We start from the raw sequence: 22,648 nt of genomic DNA, 5'->3' as shown, positions 1-22,648 counted from the left end.
GCTCGCCCGCCGCGCTCGAGGCCGCGGCGCCGCCCGGCCCGGTAGCGCGTTGGCCACGCTCCCCGCGCGCTGCCGCGGGCCACGTGCGGGAGGGAGGGAGTGCGAAGCGGCGGCCGCGGCCTCCCAGCGGAACCCAAATGCCCTTCCCCGAGGCACAGCGAGCCGGAGGGCCCTGCGTTTCCTCAGTAGAAACCGCGCTGCTTTGGGCTCCTCTGCCCGCCTTAGTACAGTAACCGCAGTGGGAAGTGTGCCTGGAGACCCTCAGGGCTTCCCAGCTCTTCCTGGCGTGAATATGGAGGCTCTTCATCCCCTCACCCAGGCTGCCATGAAAACACCAAATACCCCCTCCAAACTCTGAGATTCACCTGTTTTCTCTGAAAAGCAATGAAAAGTGCCTTCTGGTGAAAGGCTTGTTTGGGTTGGCAGACATTTCTGCAGTGTTTTCAACCCTGCAGTGTTTCCAAGAGCAAGCTTAGAAAAACGTTTTCGGCCTCGAAAGGTGTAGCCTATCTTTCACCCTTAAGGCCTGCTACCTGTGAGGAAAAGAATTGTGTTAATGCGATTCAATTTAAACTCGATAAAYCTAGGTTAACTGTTACTCTTTCTTTTTTAGTTTTCTTCTGTATTATTCCTTTTTTTTTTTTTTTGCCTCCCCTGAAGGGACAAACCATTTGCAAGCGCTGTGTCCCATTAGCTTTTATGATCTCCAGGAAGACAGAATCCAGTGAGTGATTCCCAGAGGGGAGCTGTCCCCAGCCAGCAAGCAGATCACTGGAACGTTGCAGCCCGTGTTTTACGACGTCTTTAGCACAGAAAGTCCCCAGGTGACTATTTGGAATTATTTTAAGCATTATGAAAGTTGAGGAACAGGCCCTTCTTTTCTGTGTTCACAAACTAACAGTGATTTTTGTCTCATTCTTTTCAAATGGGCTTTTCATGAAAGCTGTAGCTCCTGGAATTTCCTGATGGAATGATAATCTTGAAGGCACTTGAAAAAAATCTCTACTCCTTACAAGTGGAAGAAAGAAACTTGAAATGCATCCTTTAGGGATAGAAAAAATATCTCTTTAAAATTGCAGTTAGAAAACACTGGTATTGTGAATATCACATGACTAAGGATRTTTTAGCTCTTAAACGTACTACAGTATAAAAAAGCAAAGCAAAATCAGAAAAACAAAGTTGCGTTTAGCATTGCTTCTCAGAAGTGTTTTCAGATCCTAGAGGTCACTTCCAACCTTAACCATTCTGTGATTCTGTGAGATCAACAAAAACAAATTGCTTTATATTTATTACTTTCTTGATTTCTCTGGCAAGGCAAGTTCAAGCAAGTTTTTTGAGAGTTTGCATGGGGAGGACTGTTAGAACAGCTCTTTGTGCACTGCTTTTGTCTGGGTTTGGATGAAAAGCAGACTTCCTACTTAACTTTGCAACAGTGATTCACAGCCGCTGAGAAAGTGGCTATGGTAAAAGGGTGTGTTTTGTCTGAGTAATGACAACTTAGCAGTTCTTTCACGTGTTATAAATATTCCAGTTCCTTTACATTGTGCCTGGCTGTTGTGCAGTATATAAAATCATACAATGATCGTACAGCCAACGGCTCATTACTTCATTTTGCTCTCACTCACATGAAATGTGTGATTGCTGTGGGATAACATGGATAAGGTGCGACCCCTCAAAGGTGTTYGAAAAAACAAATCCATGGAAAGAARTAGATTCCTATTTCTGGCCAGGGTATAATCCTAAATAGTCACAGTTTAGTCACAACAGCATGAATCTTTATGGAATGATCACAGTATCTGGTCTCTCACTCCRAGTGTGCAAAAAGTAGCAAGAAAGAGTAAAAGAGTCATGTTTTCAGCCCAAAATAAGAGCTGAAAGGAATTAAGGGCTTAAGGACTTAAGGAATACACAGGTAAAGATTTGCAGGTAAAGATACACAGGTAAAGAATTTCAAGGGCTATTACTGGCATGTTTAGGAAATTCCAAATGCTATGGAGTTGGTCAGGTCTGCYCAGTGGCATAGTGAGGAACAAGCAYGTACCCCACRCACTAACTTCTCACAGGACACCAATCTTGAGCACTTCAAACTACCTCATATTCTTGACCTGGAAATATAGTCAATAATTATGTGGAGAGAGAGCTGTGTTGGAACTATTATGCACTCGGCCACATTCCAAACACCTGCCATGGTTTCTTGGTATTTTAATAAATGTGTAGCATTGCATGTATTAAAAACACACCAAAACACTATGCTCTTCTTCACACACGTCTCTGGGAGCAAGAATTGGAGAAAAAAATGGTCTGTGATCATTATTAGTGATACAGCCTATGTTAATCTTAATCAAAAGACAATTAATTGATTATTGGTTTGCCTGATATCATATACTTAAAAGTTTTCCAAATACCTGCCTTTTAATATTGTTTATATTATTTATATTATTATAGAATCATAAAATGCTTAAGGTTGGAAGGGACCTCAGAGGTCACCTAGTCCAACCCCCCTGCACACGCAGGGTCACCTAGAGCAYGTGGCACAGGATTGCATCCAAGCGGGTTTGGAAGATCTGCACAGAAGGAGGCTCCACAGACTCTCTGGGCAGCCTGTGCCAAGACTCTGGCACCCACACTGTTAGGAAATTTTTTCTTAAGTTCCTGTGGAACTTCCGATGCTTCAGTTTGTAGCCATTTCCTCTAGTCCTAAAATTTATAATATATATTTATCATATATAATAATTCATAATATGTATATTATTTTTATATCTATTGTTTATATTATTTATAATATTGGTTTTCGTTTTGTCTTCTAAGATCAAGCTGCTGTTCAGGGACAATCATCAACAGAACATGAATGACACCAGACACCAGTCTCTGTTCTTTGTCAGTCTGCCTGAGCTAGAAAAGCTCTGTGCCGTTACAGTAACCCTGAGCCCCCAGCTGCCAGAATCTGAAATAAGAACTGCACAGATAAAGATTTGCAGGTAAAGCATTTTGAGACCTGTTATTTTCAGAAGCTCTTGGAGGTCGTTATTCAAGGATTTTATTGGCAATAATTAATGGAAATTCGTAATGGCAGTAAGCACGACATCCTTTAAATCACATTTTAAATGTGATCTGGTAAAAGTAACAAGACCTACTATGTGGAATTAATAACTAGTTAAGATTAATCTATGATGACGTAAAAAGCTGGAATACTTTAGGTGTCTCTTCTGAGCTACTGCACTGCTTTATGAAGGCTGAGACTGAGTAAAGAGAGTACTCATAAAGCATTTAGACATTCCCCATGCACAACAAGCATTGTGCTGTTCTCTCTGCTGGGAAGGGGAAGAAATGAGAAATTCTACCAAAGTAAGAGCCACTGGGGTCTTTTTCTGTTTGTCATGGACTATAGTCTTGTTCTTAGAGCCTSCATCTTGGGATACAGCAACATACTTTATTAAACTGCTAGAAATCAATTAAAAACGTAATGCATTGTGTTTGTAAAAGGTAAGGAAAATAATGTAAGCTGAGCAAGTCGACTACAGAAAATTAGTTCTGATTTTGTCAAACTTTTCTTTATAGACAATTATTATTTACACATCAAGACATCCTCTCTGCACCTGCAATTGGAACACTGAATCAAATTTCAGTAGTAATGGCGGTCAGTAATCACTGTGTAAACAAATATTTGCACTTACGGGTACACGTTTTTCTAATGTTTTGCCTGAGGACCAGGTTATTTAATTATTTAAATAATTTATTTAAGCAATTACAATTATTTAAAGTGAACTTGTAGTTATATGCATTAGTGATGTGGATGAGAGCTTATGTCATCTATTATTTTGATGAAGTGGCCTTTCCAGATCCACACAATTCACAGAGACTGCAGCACTGTCAGGGTTCTGCCTTTGCTTTCTAGGCAGGCCTCTGCTTTCTTGGTAATATATCTTTAGTGGGAAATCAGATTACACTAAGATAAATGCACAGCTCAGTTACCATTCTCCTTTAAAATACAAGATACGGTGTTTACTGGAAATCTTTCCAAATGTGTTTTTCTGAGGCAAAGGTACTGATGGGCCAGACTTAATTTATGATTTGCTAAAATATCTCTTTAATGACAGATACATGGAGATTTGTGGTTTGTTTCTTTGGTTTTGTTTGTTTGGTTGTTTTTTTCAGATAGCTTTTTTCAAAACTGGAGTATGTCAAGCACATATAGTGAAACAAGGAGCTACTGTAAGTGCTCAAAGATGTTACTAGCCTTCTGTTGTTAAGATTTAYTATGCTTACGTGCAGTTTCTGTTCCCAAAGATGAGTAATGAAATTTGTTTCTTGGAATTCTCACTACAGCAGACAGGATTTCAAAGGAAAAAGCACCAGCCCCTAGGCAAAATGTGACTTGCAAACCTGATTATAATGAGGATACTGTATCAGAGACAATTTTTTTTTTAAAGTCCCTTTCCAAGGGTGTTAGTATTTGACCTGAAGGCGAGGCTGTTTGGGTTGGAAACCTGCAGCTGCCTCTTTGGCACTACCCTGTGTGCACGTGTCCCAGTGCTCCCATGCCTGGGTGCTCACACAGCTCAGCTGGGTCCCCATCCCCACCTGGACTATATGCAACCTTTGTGGAACTGTCTCAGGGAGACAAAACAAAACTTTAGAAGATAAATGGAACCCTGAGCTGATACATTTTTAGACTATTATGCGTATGTTTTGCTGTGTTATGCTATGCAATGTTTATGTATTTATGAATGTATCTACAGACATACTAAAATTGCTAAGTGAAAAGAGTTACTTTAATCACAGTCAATAGCTCTACCACTTTATTTGCACAACCACAGGACGTGTTTTTTTCTTATTTCCAGATGCATAAGCATATATTTGGATTCTGAGAAYACATTTATCAAATGCCTTTGTGATCACAAACAACATCTCGTATTGAATTTGACAGCAGAGTAGTATTTGAAGAGTTTTGAGTGTCATGGCTAAAAGATGTTCATTTCATAAAATATTGGATAGACTTCAATTCAGCTTTCCCTTAGCTCCATTGCTGTCCCTGTGAAAACATTTAAGGAACTGTTGTGCACTTTGGCACTTTGTAGTGATGACCGATAAAAATCTATATGCTTACATTAAATATTATGCTAACTTCCCGCTGTAGATAAGAAGGTGAAAAGTAAAGATATTAACATTTACTGGGATTTGGCCCCCAAATATAATAGCAGTATCTTTGCTGAAGTGCTGACTGAAGCCATTTWAAAAGCCATTAAATGATTCTTCTTTTTCTTTTCTCGCTGTTGCTTTCAGCTGGAAGCACCACAGACAGTTACTCCTGCCATTCTGCAGACCTGTCTCTCGTACACACTCATAGCCAGACTTGCTCCCAGATGGAACAAGGCCGGGCATCTCTTGGTGCAAGGTATATTACCCACCTGAAGGGGGAATCAACCATTTCATTTTCAGTTCTTTATTACTGAAAGGAAGGAAAGGCCTCTTGGCACATCTTTTATTCTAGCAAGCTCAGCCTTGGTAGATGTTAGTTCCTTTATACGACATCTCTCTGCTAACTGCTAGGTAGGACAATTGTGGCTTACCAAAGCATGGAAAAAATGATGTGTTTCACAAAACCGTGGTGTAGTTTCCTTATTTCCCGACTAAGTGAAACAGTTTTGTAGATCATTCCGAATATGGAGGAAATGTGTTTTTTTTTTTTTTGGTATTGTTCCTAGTCACAATATTAACAGATTATTTTATACAAGTAAGTGTTTTTCAGTGCCTTCAAGACACATAGCTCCCTGAGGAAATCAACTTATCCAGGGATAGCAGCTAAAAGAGCATTAGATTGGAAGCTGATAAAAAATTGACTTCACTGAAGCAGACACTGCCTAACAATAAGGTTCCTCTGGGACTTGCAGCTTGTCTAACCCTATATGTTGTTAAACCTGGGCAAAACAACTACAGCTAAATAGATCTGCTAAGAAAAGGGAGTATTGAAGGAGGTTTTGCTTTTTCCTCTAATTATGTTTGCCGTAACTCTCACAGAAAGTTGATAGAGACCTTCAATAAYGTTAAGGACTTGCTAAACCAGTTAGTATGAGGAGTGGGATTCTGGTTTCAGCAGCAAAGAGACCAAATTTAGGGTCTCTGCCTCTCTTTATTTGAAGGGTCATTTTCATCTTGGAATGTTTGACAGATGTATTTTACAGCACATCTACACAATCAGTTGCAGTGCATAACTAAAAGGGAATAAAATGAGCAGTATGGGGACAAGCAGTTGGGAAGTGGATAAGCAGATGGAAATGTTTCCTGGAGGAATTCTGTGAAAATAGGGCCAGAGTAAGAGCTGGAGAAAAGTAAAGGTTGGATTTCTGCCAGTCTGTAGAAAGAGTACTAAGGAGTAGCCTCACACCCTTAGTTCTTCCTATGATCCTCTCGGTGTCTTCACATGAACACAGTCATAATACTGTTCCCAGTTTCTGCCCCATCAGTAAGATTAAAAAGTGTTTATGTAAGGAACACATAGTAGTGCTAGTCACCTACAGTCTACCAGCTTTAGCAACATATAGGTAGATAGTAAAATGTAGTAATAGTTTGCTTTTGAGCCTTAGAAATTCATTAACTCTTAGTTAAAATGCCATATGCATATTYCTTATTGGAAAAAAATAGATGTAAACAGTCTTTATTTCATTTCATAGTAATGCTTTAATGAAAAGTTAATTGATAAAGGGTTCTTCCCCTTTATGTAAGGAACAAACTTTACAGTAGTCCTGATGCACATGAAAGAGACTGTTATTTCTTCGTTTCGTTTGCATAAAGACATTGAGCATGTTTTCAGAATAATGTTTACGTATTCATGTTTTACAAAATAATGTTTACTTATTTATTAAGGGAAGGATTTTTTGTCTCATTCAGGAAGGCAAAATGCTGTTGGTAAGTGTGATACTCTGTTATTTGTAAACTTTTGTGAGCAAGATATAATTATGTGCTCTCATGAGCTAAATGCTTCTATGGCCAGGTCTCTCCATGTTTCATTCTGAAATAATGACAGTCACAATACATTTGGTGGCAAGTCTTTCTTTATATGTAGCAGTTGACAAGTGAGCTGCACTTTTAAAAAGTTACCCACAGGAAAGGGTAGTTTTTATGCTGTTATTTTTACGCCATGGCCATAGATTGAAATTTACTATCAAAAAGTCACAATTAATGCATTGAAGTGCACTTGTCTAAAATTAACAGTCCTACAAAAGATGAGGAAGTTTCATAATATTAGGTAGGAAACTGAGGTAAAGTGACTATGCATTAAGTCACCTAAAGTGTGCTGTTCAGTTATTGCAAAAAAATGAAGAAACTAAGGATTAGATTTTCAGCTATTGGAACCTAAATTTGCAATAGGGACATAATGCATTCAGTCCCTGTGCTTGCTTAAGGCTGGCTGGATGTTCTAGAGGAGTGGCAATAAATGTTTGCCTTGGTCTTACAGCCTTTCTTACTGACCACTGCTGTATGCTCAGTACCAGGATACATAAACCAATGATTATATTTGTATTAAATGCATTTGCTTATATATGTATCAAAGACATTTGCTTTGAAAATGGGCATTTGTGTTTTCAGGATATGGGTATTGCATCCAGTCGCATGGACAGCCATGATTTACTAGGGAGGTCTACTGTATGGAAGATAATTATTTTCATAGCTCAAATGTAATGAATTTCCATTTCTGTGTTCAGAGAGTCTTATCTAATGATTTCCAAACTCAGCGCTTGAATGAAAAATTACTTTAAATAAAAAATCCATTTATCTTTTGCTTAACAAATGGGCTACCAAGACACGGTGCTCTGGGCTTTATTTTCCTACAGTTATGGACCTGAGTGTATCAGAGACCCAGCTCTGCATCAGTGTGGAGGCCTGCTCGGTCCGCCTGCCACCCCCCGAGGTAGGTAGCAGCTACTCGTTCTACAGCTTTGTCCTGCTTCTCTTTATTTTCTCTTCTGTCAGATGATTTTAATTTAGTGGAGGTAGAAGGGTTTGTTCCAGGTTGCACTAAGACAGTGATCCTGTGAGCTGACTGCACGTTCCTGAGTAATGTTCCGCGTTGCATGCCTGTTGATGCATTCTAGCAAGCACACCAAACCATCTTTGTAAACAGGGACTAATTGAGAGGCCTTTGGAAAAATACTGTCTTTATGGTGTTGAGGTGTCTTCATGCTTATAGTTGCCTTCTAGCAGCGTTCTTGGAAGGCCTCATAGTCTCATATTTATCTATACAAAGTTTGAGTAACAAAGGTGAAGCTACAGATCCAGTTGTCAGTGCTGCATATAAGATTTCTGTGTATCACTTTTTTTCTGGAATGTTCTGATTTTTATGCAACTTTCAAAGCATGGGAACAGCCTGGACTGTTTTGGTTTTGAGAATAATTAGTAAATGCTTTAAGAAAACATGGCCAGGATTAAAAAATAACCTTTCTTCGTGGCAGTTTTTGTGCCACTTTCGCTAAATATGTTTATATAAAGAGGGGTTTATTTCTCAGGCTTGCCAGTTTCTTCCCAAGTAAGTATTTGAATTCTTCTTTTTCAGAAGAGAAGAACAAAATTTCCTCTTATGACAACATAAATATCAAGGATATCTTTAGGAGTCAAATTCTAAAAGTACACAAAGCAATGACAGAGCTGATCACAAGGTGGTTTCTCAAGCAGTTTTAATGCACATTTTAATATTCATACCTTCCTACTCTTCTAAGCAGAAATGGCAGAATTTCCTGCCAGTGAATTAATGCAAACCATGGCAGACCACAGAGAGAGAACATGTTTCTTAAGTTTAAGTCTTTGAGTGGCTACTCTAGACAAACCTTTCCATTGTGAAAATACATGGTGTCTCTCGAGCTGCTCACAGGGCAGAGGTGTGCTGTGTATCTTGTCAGGGCTGGTGCTGGGGACTTTGCACTTGCTCAGGTAAGTTGGTATGTGTAGCAACTGGGTTGTCAGACAGGAGTTTCTGAATAAAATTTCAAAAAAACTTACAGGGAAGTGAGAGCGCTGAGGAATTCCTTCTTGAAATAAATTGTCTATCTCATAGATTTAAATAACCTTTAAGCCTTTTGACTTTAGTACCGTTTGTAAGTGTGGCTCTAACCATGGAGTTAATACCACTTTGAAATAAGCAGTCTGTGAGAGCTGATAAATGAATAATGCTGTAAGACCTTCAGGCTGTTTTGATACACATAATTCTTCCTGCACATTTTTATTTTTTACTGTTACAGAATATTTACAAATAACTTTTTTTTTCTGTGTTAAGCTGGGAGAGTTTGATATTTCGGAAAACATCTTAAAGATATTTGACAGCAATGAAAACACTGTGATTGATGGACATTCCATTCTAAGTAACTGGTGCTATGTTTTGCCAAGGTAGGAGTTTGTTTAAATTCCAGCAGAAACAAATATTTCCTAGGATACTTGCTATGGAAATTGTGAATTTGATCCTAGTGACAAATGGTCTATTTGATAGTCTGTTTTACCTTCAGGAAGCCATTTTACTTTTATTCTATCAATGTTATAGAAAAGGCAAAWGAAAAATAATCAGTGAAGGCTACAATTGACATTTAAATGTTATTTTGATTTTAGTAATCTGCTACTTTGTGACATGTAAGAGCTTTTTCTCAAGTAGAATGTTAGCAGAAAGCATCTATTTAAAGAAAACATATTTCCCCTTTTATCAGAAGCTACCTCTATATTTGCCATCTTTTTATCACAGCAACATAGAAGCAATAATATTTTTCCCATTCTACAGTCATTGTAATTGTATAACAGACAAGAAGAAATCAAACTTGTAAATGTCAAACTTTCCAAATTTTCAATGTTCTGTTGTTCTGTCAGTACAGATATTTATACATATGAACTAAAGCTAATAGTACTCGAAACATAATAATAATCCATAAATATTTTCAGTGCCAAAAAAAWGAGATTTTTTTTCCGAAAGTCTAGTGTATTTTCAACAGTGCTGTGTGACATCCTTTCCTATCTTTTCTGTATTCATGCATAGCATGAAAATGGGTCAGATCATAAGCATCAGCCACCTAATTCCTTCAGAAGCTCCTTTTCATTCATATAAAGACTTTCAGATGCACTGGAAGAACCTGGTAAGAAAGAATACACTATTTTAAAAGTTTTCCTTCTATCTTTCTATTTCTTGAATTTGTATTTTTAATATGTAAATTYGTACTTTTTATATATATTTTTAGTATGGATATATTCTGCCAGAGAATTCCGAGGAGACAAAAACATACTGCAGTGTTTACTTCAAGCCCATAGGGGAAAGGCTTTTTACGTATCCTTTGTGTACATTTTTGTTACATCTCCTTCACTACTGCTTATGCTCAGTTCTAGATTTTCGTCTTGGAATGTGCTGCATTTGCTTCATGCATAAATTTATGAGAGACAGTGGAATTGTTTCACTAGGGAGATAGGAACAAAATACTTACCTGGGTCTCTCTGTATTGAGTAATCTTAAGTCAAAAATAGACTGTTTGGCCTCAYAACTTCTGTAAACGCAGTAATGCCATTCTGAACAGAGACCTGAAAGGAAGAATGTTGTCACAGTTAAAAAAAAAAAAAAAAAAAGCTTTAAAAAGATTAATTTTAAAGTGAGTTTTCCTGCTAGGAAAGAGTAGACTGGAGAACACTAAAGCTGAGTAAGGCTGGGTAGTGCGATATAAACTTATTAAAGTTCTCTAGCTTCTAAAGCTTTGGTCCTTTAAGAAGGTAAGTGGGTTTTTTTCAGCCTTTTGAAAAAGTTTCAACATTCTCRTGCTTTCATGCATGCTTTTCGTCTCCTGAACACTTATTCAGGTACCCTTTAAGTTGCATTCGAAGCCAGCCCGTGCAGTATTTCCCTCGAGTAGACTTAGAAAGTGTGTTGAACTCTTTTGTTTCTGACATGAAGTCTAATCTTCCACGTCTGTGTGGATTTCCASTAAAGATGACTAGTAAAGCTCTTTATGCTACACAGGAACTCTGCAGAGCTCTAGTACGTGCAAGCCTTTTATCTACATATTAATGCATATTTGTTCATGCTATGAGGTGATCTTTATTGTATTCAGAACACGTGAGAGCATAATAGTATCCTTTTCTCAAAAAATAATTATTAGTATTGTACCCTTTAATTAAATGTATAGTTTAATATTAATGTTTACATCATTATATTCTTACTTGCACAGATGTATAAAAAAAGGAAGTAACCTTAACTACTTGCTATCAATATATGCAGTTCTACCATACTTATTTACAGTTATTCCCAGAATATTCTTTTTCCTCTTCCATAATAATAATTTTTATACAATTTATTTCTAAAAAAGAAACCATGAAAAGATAAAATTGTGTGAACATTTAAGCATTTGAGAATACTCGGGCTGTATGCTTTACTTTGTGGCAAGTGACAGAAAGGAAGAGAGAAAGCTCAACTCCTTTCATGTGAGGTTGCAAAAGAGGCTGAAACTGAGATTTCCTTATGAGTCATGTTTGAAAGAAAAAATGAAGTAATTAATTCTGAAAAAAAAAAAAGAATCATGACAGAAACTGGAGATTCTAAAATACTATAATCCTCTTTCAGAGCACAGTTTCTGTTTATGTCACTTCAGTGATCAAAGCTAGAAGGGCTCCTCCTTGTCTTAGACAGTTTTTAAAGACACTGAGACTGTCTTTTACTTAGACTAGAAGTGCTTTTAGAAGTTATAAAAGACAAGGAGAGTAGTGAGGCAACTCTGCAGGCCCCCTAAAAATGCTGGGCAATACCACACGGGAAAGTATTAAACCAAGACCATGTCTATAATTTACATCTTCCCTTCTGCTGAGGAATCTGATATTCCCAGTGTAGTTTATGAACATAGAACTAGGGGAGGAGCAGACAAATTCATTGACAGTGACCACAAAATATTGTTTAAATCAGTCTCTCTTAAAGCAGGAAACTGTATGGCTTATATTGTGATACATTCTGAGTATTATATAGTGATGCATGAGATGAGATATTTAAACTCAGTTCATTCAATTTGGCAACGACTGTTGTATTGCAGGAGATAAAGTCTAAGCGTATGACACTGCCTGGTGAAGTGGTTTGTGCAGCATCTTTAACCCAGGCTCCTCCAAGGAGAGAGACTTGTCCTAGAATTTCTTCCCTGTGCAGTATGGAAAACAGCCACTGGATGGAGCATTTGATCAGCGAGCCAAAACCACGTATTTCTTTGAGCATCAGTGAAGGTGTAGGAAAGGTTAGCACTGAAGCAGCACAGAAATCCATGAGTAGCAGGCAAATACCAGGAGTATCTGCCCTACAGGTTCACTCTCCAAAATCTTTAGGAAGACCTCAAACTTCAGCCTCTGGCTCCCCCCAAAAAACTGTTAGCAAAATTATACCTATTTTCAAAGGAAAGTTGATGCCAAAGAATGGAAAAAACACAAGGCAGAGCGATGGGAACAAAAGCGAACTTTCTGGGAGACATTCACCAGTAAAGATTATGAATGCTTCAGCATCTGTGCTGACCACGTGCAAGTCCAGCTTGACTCAGGGTTACAAACCTGCTCAAAATGTACCAGTCAAAAACGCTACTCACAGCACTGCACTGCAAACAGTAACAGAGAAAACAGGTGTAAAACGTGGCATATCTGTATTTCAGTGGAAAAGAGAGTCTGGTAGACGAGCTGCTAAATCTGATTATTCAGATAGCTCTCCTTCACGTGGGAATTCAAGTAAAGTCATTCACAGTAAGACAAATTCTGCTTCATTACCTAAGAATCCTAGGTCAGTGGTTCAGAAAGCAAACACCAGTGTGGGTCTGAGTACATGTGCAGCTCTTATTTCCAGTACAGGAAAGGGGAAAAAGTTGATAAGTCAAAGTACCACACAAGTTCTTGAGAAGCAACACAACTCACAGAATGGAAAATTGCCGATGSGTAAATTAGACAATGAAATGACAAATTCTGGTTTATCACAGCAGCAAACAAAAAGATCAAATGAAGCAGCAGGGTTAAATATTCATGAATCTATCTTACATGATACCATGCGCATCGAAAAAAATGAGGAACATCAAAACTCACGCCGTTACAGGGAGTGCCTCACCAAGACAAGCAGTCGTCTCTCAAAAGTTAGCAGTGAGCAGGTATGGTAAATACAGCATGCACCCTCYCTGCCTTTCACAAATTCAGAATATCCTAAAAAACAACAAGCACTAAAGAGCATGACTTTCATCATGTTCTAACATCATTCTCTCTATGTAGTTTTCTAAATTTTTGTGGTATGCATTAATGTTTTCAGCCTCTGCTGCTATTTTTGTTTTTCTAAAAAGGATGATTCACTTTGTCATCTGAGATCAACACATTTATTTGGGATTTTTTTAATATAATTAGTTTTCACATTTTAAAACTTTTTATGAAAGCCGATTGAGATTTGAATAAAGGTAATATGGTAACATTGTCCGTATTTATGCAAAACTGTATTAATAAGTAGATGCTGGAAAGAATTTTAGATCTCATCAGTTATGTTGTTTTAGCTGTAGTGACTGTAAGGCATAGGGCTCTTAGACATAAAAGAATCAAATTATTTAAAAAAAAAAAATAATCAAAATTTCCTTAAATTACCAGCTGCAACAGGGGAAATTCCTACTGATATAAAGGAAAAAATATTCAGAGTGAGAGAAGTCTCTCACTGGAACAAGTTGCACAGAGAGGCATTAAAAAAAAAAGTCTTGCAGATTTTCAAAACTTGGCTGGACAAGGACCAAAGCCCTCTGATCTAGCCTTGACATTAGCTCTGCTTTGAGTCCAAGTCAGGCGGGGCTGCCCTCCRCACGTCCCTTACCACATCCACTTTCTGGGTTCTGTGCCTGTTTTTCAATAGAGCAAGTGGCTGAAGTGATTCCAGTGCTGTTTTTCTATGGCTGATAGCCCAGATGGGTACGTGAATGATGTCTGTTGCTTTTGTCACTGTTTTCATGTATGAAATGTAACTGGTAGATGATTTCACATTTATGTTATGAGGGCATCTTTTGCTGTTTCATGAGTACAGTCCTTCACTTCTACTAGTTCTTAAATGTTGAAGCATCTAGAAATAAAAAGCACCAGATTATTACAGAGTAGCTGTTTAGAATGACAAGACAGGCAGCAGTATCTAACAGGGATAAATAAGTTTGTGAAGAGGAAGTTTGGTTTGAGGAGCAGTTAAATTATCTACACAGTTCACACTGATGTTAAGTACTGATGGGATGCATTGATAAGGTCAGACAAAATGTATTAATGGAAAAGTCAGTAATTTTAACTAGTAGAAAACGCTAGATTTCTTTTAATTTTGCTATAAACTTTTATACTTTAAGATTTTTACAGAGAATGAACATCTGAAATGTGAAATACTGACCTCAAAACAGACTTACTCAATAAAGGACAACAACATGGAAGCACCTGTAAAGACAGATTGTGTCAGAAGGCGGCAGGTAAAAAACCATACAAGCCATCTCCCTCCCCCATCCCAACCCTCTCCACCTGTGATTTGGTCTGCAAGGATTTAAACTAAGAGATTAAAAAAGGTAAATATGTGTTTTGTCCTTTTAGTATGTTCCAGTTAAATCAGAGAAAGCAACGAAATCTTAATGATCCTGCTCTATATAAAGCTAGTGTCATCGATCAGCAATGTTAAATATTATTTCAAGTATATGTTTAAAATGCTTGTTTTCTGCAGAAAAATGATGCTGAAATAAAGTTTTAGAGTAAATGTTTTTGATGCAGATATTCTGGTTCTAAAGAAAACAGTTTTATCCTGTCTAATCTATAACTATGGACATTTTCTTAGGCTATGTAAGTGCTCAGAGTGTATGAGAGTTTCCAAATGTTCATTGTAATTCATTCTGTTTTTTTCTTTTATGTTCTCTTRATTATATATAATTAATTATATTTATATTCTCTTAATTATTTAATATATTTCAGTTGCTGATACAACACTAGAAAAGGTCAAGAGCAACAATTGGATAGTCTACTCATACTGTTTAAATTTTTATATACTTTCTCCTGTAAATGCTGGTCTAACATTAATAGTATGGACTTATAATATTCTCCTTTTTTTTCTTTTTTTTCATGTTTCTTAAGTTTTGCTGTCATCCACCCAAGGGCTGTACTTCAAACTATCAATTCTCTAATATTTAGTAGCATCTTCCCTCTCCTTCTTACAGACACATCTGTAAGGTGTGCAGGTGAATGGGTTGATGTGCGAAGGGTGCCGAGCCCCTCGGAGCTGGCCGGATCCGCGTGTCCCTGCGGTGYTCCCAGCGCCTCCCTGGCGCTGCTGGACAGGACACGGGGCTCTGCACGGGGCTCTGCAYGAGCCGGGCTCAGCTGGACACCCAGGGGTCAGGGGAGGATCTGGTGGCTGGCTGGGATGGGCTCCGCAGCGCTCGGCTCTCGTCCAGTTCCACCTCACGGAATCACAGAATGGYTGAGGTTGGAAGGGACCTCTAGAGACCATCTAGTCCAACCTTCCTGCTCCAGCAGGGACACCCACAGCACGGGGCACAGGGCGGCATCCGGGCGGGTTTGGAAGATCTCCAGAGCAGGAGACTCCACAGCCTCCCTGGGCAGCCTGTGCCAGGGCTCTGGCACCCTCACAGGAAAGAAGTTCTTCCTCACGTGCAGATGGAACTGCCTGTGTTTCAACTTGTACCCATTGCCCCTTGTCCTGTCACTGGCCACCACTGAGAAAAGTTTGGCCYCTTGCTCCCTACATATTAATCAGATCTCCTCTCACCTCCTCCCAAAATAAAATGTAATGGGACYGAATCCTGCTCTGTGTCATGGGGATGTCAGCTAACACTTCTCTGAAAACGAAGCCTGCATCGTTATCTCATATTTGGATACTAAAACTGATCAGTTGCTTCTGGAACTTTTGGCTGTCAGTACTTGTAAGGGTATTTTTAAAATAGCTCTGGTTTTAATTGTGTTTCTATTGTTCATATAATCCTACTTTACCTGAGATTTACATTGATTAATATAAGTGTTTATTTTCCATTTCTGACACTCCTTAATTAAAAATTTCCCTCAAAAAGAAAACTGTTGGTTGAGCTGTTAGCTTGATTGTTGCTACCTTGCTTTACTACTTTTCTATTGTTACAGAAAGAAGAGAGCTCTTCAAAGTTAAAGAGAGCCAAAAGAAGCAAGCCTTCTGTTTAGGATGTTGTGGAGGACTGCAGGAAAACACTGGGTATGCTCTTTATTAATTTGAAAGGGTTTTTTTTCCTTTTTTTAAAATCATACTATGTGTTTATATTAGCTTCTGATTTTCTTATTAACTATCTCTAAAGGGACCACCGCTTTAAATGAGTGGCTCCTGGAACATGATAATAATGTAACAGAAGCCAAGAATCTTTGCTTTTTTGTTTTTTTGATGGAAAGAAAGAAGTAATGTTAAATACATTTTGTATGCATCTTGTCCTGCATACTATTAGCATGCAGAATCTATTTCAATATTTTTTTCAAACTAAAATCTAATTTCTGTGCTGCTGAGTTTTATTTGAATCTGAGCTAAAGTTAAGAGCATATAACCATTAAGGTGGTTATGTATATCATTTAATATTATGACATGATAGGCAATATGCTAAATCTAATCCAAGGACAAAATGGCCTGTTCCACAAAATGAATAAAATCAGTTTAATAGTCAAATATTTGAACTAATACTTCCCATGCCACAAGTAGTTGTTGATGTTAGCCTTGCAGGACAGCACAAGCTTTTGCTTGGAATATTCAGGATTTATATACCAAGTGAAAATCAGTAGTGCTAATTGATCTACTAACCTATTGCAAACTTTTAGTGTTAAAACATGCTGGAAGGAGTAACCTGGGCAGAAAAGAGGTTCAGAGAGAAGCAGAAGTGTTGTAGGCATTCAAAACAAAATATAAATGTAAGAAAGACCATCACAGAGACACCAGTGGGCAAAATGAAGGACGAAACACACATTGTAGAAAGCAAATGGAAAAACATAATAATAAAGAAGCAGAATATAAAGTGTTTCTTTATATTGGTTTCTTCTTTGCTTTCTTCATTCTTCATTACTTATAACTAGAGCTCAAATAACTTCTGTTAGCTGATAGGTGCCTAGGATTTTGATGCTAAAATGCTTTGCTCTGCATTTCTTTATGATATATTAGTACACTTCCATTCACAATACTTACTTTCATTTGAACACTTGAGAATTACTTGTGAGTTTTCAAATTTACTGTGTTGCAAAATTTATGGGTGAGAAGTTTTGACAGTGGAATTTAATGATATAGTCTACAGGAAGGACTTGGATCTGTAATTTATGAATGTGATTTTTTTATTATTATTTATAATTTCTTGAAAAAAAGGGCCATTTTTGACAACCTGCTAGCTAGGCCAGGAAATGGCAATATATTCTTCATTTTCTCCTGGATTTTGTTGGTCAAAACAGGGAGTGTGTTAATAAAAATAAGGTTATAAAGCAATACAAGAGGAGCTTTTTAAAATGGCTAACATTTGATTCTAGCACTACATCATTCTCATTTATTCTGTTTGTATACATCCATATATAATCCTCCACACTTTGGAGGAGGACTTGAGCTTTTCCTTGGCATAAAGAGAGTTCTGTGAAACTAAATGTAGGTTTCAATCTGAGATGAAAACCCATGTATGTAAAGGTTCAAAGACCAATCAGGAGAGCAGAGCTTCCAAAGGAGAGTATATACTACCAGAGGAAAAAAAATATATTTTAAAAAAGGATTGGAATCATTACAGACACTGATGTTAGGGTATATGAACTTAAAACAGCAGAGGGGAAGTGCCCAAACCCTTCCTGTTGATCACAGAACTCTTTCTGTTGCTCCAAACCTGTCTTATCCCATGATCCAGACCTTTGGTTTTAGTTACCAAACTTCATTAAGCAATTGAGAAGCTAAAAATTTGTTAGATGTAATAATAGCACATGAATGTAAAATATACATGTAATAATTTTAATTAGATTAAATGTAATTGCTACCATTGCTGAAAGGATATCATAGGAACACAGGGTCAAGTTGGGGAATCCACACAACCAAGGAGTTCTCAGAAGTTAAGTATATGGGCACTAGGCTGGATTGCTTCTTCTGAAATGTGGATTGCTCCAAGCCAATATTTAAGAGTTTCCCTTCTAATTGGAAGGATGTGGTATAGAAATTTCAACAAAGCCATGTTTCAAATGGTTTCTGGTTGTGAAATACTAAGTTAAAGTAATATCTTCCTACATATCATGTCAATACAATAGCTTGTTTTGATTTTATGAGTTTTCTTAAACTTCAAAAATGCATGGAAATTGAATGAAAATATTTCTGAATATGTGTCAACTTTCAGTGAAAAAACAGCTTATGACAGTGGCAAATTCATTTCCTAATCAAGTCTAGTACCAGATATAACCTTTGGACTCCGTGCRCTAGTGGTACCTAAATACCTTAGCTTTAGCAAGGACAGAACTTTTATTTTTTCTTGTTTTGTGTAAAAATAGAAAAGTTTAATTAGCACGCTGTAGATATTGTAACAAAATGAAAACAGAATGAAAATATGAATGCCAAAATACAGTGCCTCTGTTTGTTTGTTGATCATACAGTTCTGAATTGTCTTTTGTGTGTGTATAATCTAAACTTTTATTCTATGCTTTCCTCCATTCAGGTTCCCAAGGAGGCACGAACAGATTTGAGGCTGCTCTGGGCTTTGTGATCTTTGCTCTTTATATTTCAGATTGTTGGTACCTGTTTCTATATGAAAAACTGAGGGTTAGATACGAGATATTGTTAGATACTGTTCTCAGGGGTGAAACTAAGACCTAAAGCTTTTTTCTAAGTTCAGTTGATAACACCCTTCTTAAGCAAATCACACACACACACACAAACAAAAGTTATTGCCATTTGAGTAATTTTAGCAGAATAAAAATATAGCTTCAAAGACCTACTTGAAGACCTGCTAATTACAAAAATATGTACACACACACACACACACACACACGACCTAGTTGCTGATTTTAACACTATTGTGTTATATAGATATTCAGAAGTATATGGTATTCAGAAGTAAGTGTCACAACACTAGTTCCTATATTCAATGGTGCACACCTGTAGTTCAACATTTATTTTGGATATATATTTGCAAAACCTCTTTCCTATAGGAATGGGAACACTGGATTTTTTTTTTTTTAATGAACACTCTCTTGGTTTATATTGCTGTAATTGTGTTTTGTATTTACCTCACTTTTCAGATTAGGACTTTTCCCTACTAGAGATAAAACTTCTGTTTTGTTTYCTGTTCTCAAATGGTGGCTCTTAGCATAGCTCTCACTTAATGCTGTCAATATTCAGCAGCAATTGGGCACGTCAACACAATATGATTTTCTGTCAGGTGTTTTTTTCATGTATTTCGCATATATAGGCATTTCTAAATATTCATATTACACAAAAATGAGAACAAATATGCTCAAATTGGTTATCTAAGAGAGGAAGCAAATCATATCTACATTTTGCTTGGATATTGATACACAAAGGTTTTCTTTCAAATRCTATAATATAGTTATTCTTTCATAGGTTGACTATTTTATCTTTTCCTTGTTTTAAAATATGAAAGAAACCTGATGAGCAATTGCATTTATTTTATATTTCATAAGCTAGAGCATGACCTGAACTATTCCCTATTGTGGCTTTTTTAAAGCCACCTATTGCCAACATTTGCCTAGTATTTTATTGTAACAGAGGTTATTTTGCATTATTCTTGTATTTTTAGATTTTTATATCATTTTATCTTACCTGTTGTAGTAAGATACACACACAAAATTATTTCAGATCGGATTTGTTCCCTTATTAAAAGTGTCCTTCTATCAAACAATAATTTATTAAATACAATAATTTAATAGCTTTGGTCTGTATCCTCTTTTGCATCAACACATTGGTCCTGTGCTTCAGGGAGAAGTGTCTACTGAAGAATTTTTGTGGCATCCCTCAGAGGAGATTCGTTTGTGGTGGTGCTGAAGAAGACACCACATCATTTCTCTTGCAAATCTACGATGTTTGGCTAGCCTCCAGCAGCACAGGGCCCTGGCTCAGCCCTGCGCCTTAACCTTTGCAGCCAGGCCCAGCAGCCCTGATGGCCCCAGGGTCGCTGCAGAGCTTGGTGCGGAATCTGAAGAGCTTCATCCCACCATGGCAGTGTTAGTCTGTGGGGCAAAGCAGTCTTAGCTAGATAGAAAATACATGAAAATTGTTCCCAAAGAGCTTACATCTCCATCATCACATACAGCTTCTTGCAATCATTTCATTTATTTATTTATTTTTAATGGCAACAAATGTCATATTAGGCCCAATATACAAGGCCTATGGGATTTTCTTGAAGGAGGAATCTCCTTGTCCAGAATCAATCAATCACTTTCAAGAGCAGTTAGACTTTTGTTTCAGCAGCCCGGTAGGGACATGTATGCACATATCTATGTATATGTGTATACGCATACACACACACAAGCTATACCACATTAAACTTGTTAAAAATAGGCAGGGTACRTGATGAAAACTGTTGGTTTAGAGCAGACAGCTGACATTGGCCAGCAGCATTTGGTAGTCCCTGTTGCCAGATACCACAGAGCTGCTGTGTAAGGGATAATATCCAGCTTGTGGCTCCAATTCCGGATCTACTTACCTCAAAGAAAATAGTCTACTGAAGCTTGATTGCTTTAACTGTGTCATCTGTAACAGTATATGAGTKTATTAATAGTTGACTTAGTTAAATTGTAGTAGATTTTAACAGTCAACTATAATAGTCAGCTTTAGTACTCAACTYGAGTACTCAAAGGTACTTATTCTTAAACATCTGTTGTCTGTTGGTCCGATCACCCTCAAAACAAGTAGCCGAGTTCACAAACAGCACAATTTATTCAAATGCAACATTTAGAGAGCAGGTTCTAGATATCAGTATAGGAGATTCTCTACTACAATGTGGGGTTCTTAGCTACTGCCTARTGTACAAATGCGCAATCATCACTCACCCCAGAAGATGGGAGAGGGCTCTCAATCTTGAGGAGTCTCCTCAGGTGGTGTCCTGACCAGAGGGGAAGAAAGAGTTTCAGCCTGACGACTGATCCAGAAGTTCTGATGCAGTCTTCCCTCTCTCCTCTTCCTTTGTTCCTCCTTCCTTACTTCTTCCCTTCTTCCTTCTTTCCTTCTTTCCACCTTTCCTTCTTCCTTTCTTCTTTTCTTCTTCCTACCACTACCCTCCTTAGCTCACCTTTTCTTTTACATTTAGGTGGAGCTTGAGTGRYTCTAGTCAAACCAATCTTTGGTCATTGACTGGTTTAAAAAGTCTCCTGAGTTAATTGACAGCATGCTCAGTGAGGAGTGGTCGTTCCTTGGAAGTGGATAACTTCCAGGATGGGGTTGTGTATTGGTATTATAAAGGGATTAGAATGAGGAGAAGTTTGAGCAAAGTCCATCAGAAGGTCTGATCTGCCTCCACTGTTGACCCAGCCCCAAACATCTCATCATACCGCRTGGCTTAGCTGCATGGTACGACCAGGTTGCCACCTCTGTAGGGAGTGCAAGAGAGTTTGGTCACGGTGTCCTCACTCCGCTCCACCCTCCATTCACTCATCAGCTGCAGGCACCATCAGGTTACCACCTCTGCAGGGAAGCCAACAAAGTCTGGCCACGGGGTCTCCATTCTGCTCCACTCTTCATTTACTCTCATTATTGTGTGCTAGGAGGACACACTGTGTTGCCAAGGGATTGTGGAGAAGTAGATTCCGTACATACCAGCCACCCTGGAAGCGGTAACTGTCTCTCACCTCACGCAAGCCGCTGTAATGCCATAATGTCTGTTAGGCCCTGTTTTTTCTCTAATTTTCCCTTTCTCAAGCAATTYTCTCACAATAGCTGTAGTGCCTGGGCACCGTGCCAGCCGGCCCGCTATTCAATACGTGCATCTTCATTAACTCTCAGTTTAGAGATGAATCAGCCCATGAGAACTCCAGTTGCTCACGGAGCGTTCAGGAAGGGAACAAGGACCTTCGGCCGCGGGATTTCTCCCGCCTTGGGCACACTGGACACGCACTGTGCCTGGTTAAACAGTGGCTCGGCTGGGCAATGGATCCCAAGGCGCCTTCCCGAGCTCTGGGCTCACCCGGCACAGCCGGACCTGTCACCCCGGAGCAGCGGGCAGTGAACATCACTAAGCAGGACGGAAGGATTTTTTCTGGCTTACATATTTGGTATGTGACTGCAGAGATTAATCGATTTTAGAGGAATCCAAAGTAGCTTCTTTTCTCCATTATAAATTGGTGATAATGAACCAGCGGCATTAATGATTCATTTCCTGGCTACTTCATAACAGTTATGCTGGGAGTCCCAGTTCTCTTTACTTTTGTGTCTTTATGCAGAAAGGTTTTCAGCTTACTCAGCTTTTTTTTTTCAAATATTCTTGTTTTAAACTGGAAAGTTTAAATGTTTTTTTTTTTCTGCTTTGCTTAACTTTTTTTTATTTTTTTTCCAAACTTCAGTCCAAAATGTTCTGTTTTTGTGATGCTGCCTGCAGTTTTGAACCCAGGACGGAGTTTTAAAGCAGCCTTCTAGACAATGGCAGAGGAGAACATAGAGTGGAGAGTGGTCACAAAAAGGTCCCTGCAGACC

The 22,648-nt window shown here is 38.2% G+C and overlaps 1 protein-coding gene across 1 annotated transcript in view; it reads left to right on the top strand.

Annotated features, from left to right (window-relative positions):
• Positions 1 to 19,373, top strand: part of CUNH18orf63 (chromosome unknown C18orf63 homolog) — a 20,213-nt gene extending 840 nt beyond the window's left edge. The window contains exons 2-16 of the mRNA XM_026039781.1: positions 661 to 824; positions 2,809 to 2,978; positions 3,559 to 3,637; positions 4,156 to 4,212; positions 5,284 to 5,395; positions 6,865 to 6,906; positions 7,833 to 7,909; positions 9,269 to 9,378; positions 10,013 to 10,109; positions 10,212 to 10,297; positions 10,819 to 10,996; positions 12,039 to 13,121; positions 14,331 to 14,447; positions 16,117 to 16,204; positions 18,660 to 19,373. Of these exons, the coding sequence (XP_025895566.1) occupies positions 2,845 to 2,978; positions 3,559 to 3,637; positions 4,156 to 4,212; positions 5,284 to 5,395; positions 6,865 to 6,906; positions 7,833 to 7,909; positions 9,269 to 9,378; positions 10,013 to 10,109; positions 10,212 to 10,297; positions 10,819 to 10,996; positions 12,039 to 13,121; positions 14,331 to 14,447; positions 16,117 to 16,173 (2,229 nt within the window). The 5' untranslated portion in view covers positions 661 to 824; positions 2,809 to 2,844 and the 3' untranslated portion in view covers positions 16,174 to 16,204; positions 18,660 to 19,373. The remainder of the gene's footprint in view (positions 1 to 660; positions 825 to 2,808; positions 2,979 to 3,558; positions 3,638 to 4,155; positions 4,213 to 5,283; positions 5,396 to 6,864; positions 6,907 to 7,832; positions 7,910 to 9,268; positions 9,379 to 10,012; positions 10,110 to 10,211; positions 10,298 to 10,818; positions 10,997 to 12,038; positions 13,122 to 14,330; positions 14,448 to 16,116; positions 16,205 to 18,659) is intronic.
• Positions 19,374 to 22,648: the final 3,275 nt, after the last annotated feature.

This window comes from Nothoprocta perdicaria, unplaced genomic scaffold, assembly GCF_003342845.1.
Source record: "Nothoprocta perdicaria isolate Ctin4 unplaced genomic scaffold, notPer1 scaffold_24, whole genome shotgun sequence".
NCBI lineage: Eukaryota > Metazoa > Chordata > Aves > Tinamiformes > Tinamidae > Nothoprocta > Nothoprocta perdicaria.
The sequence above is the reverse complement of the archived record's forward strand: the minus strand, read 5'-3'. Positions and strand labels throughout refer to the sequence as shown.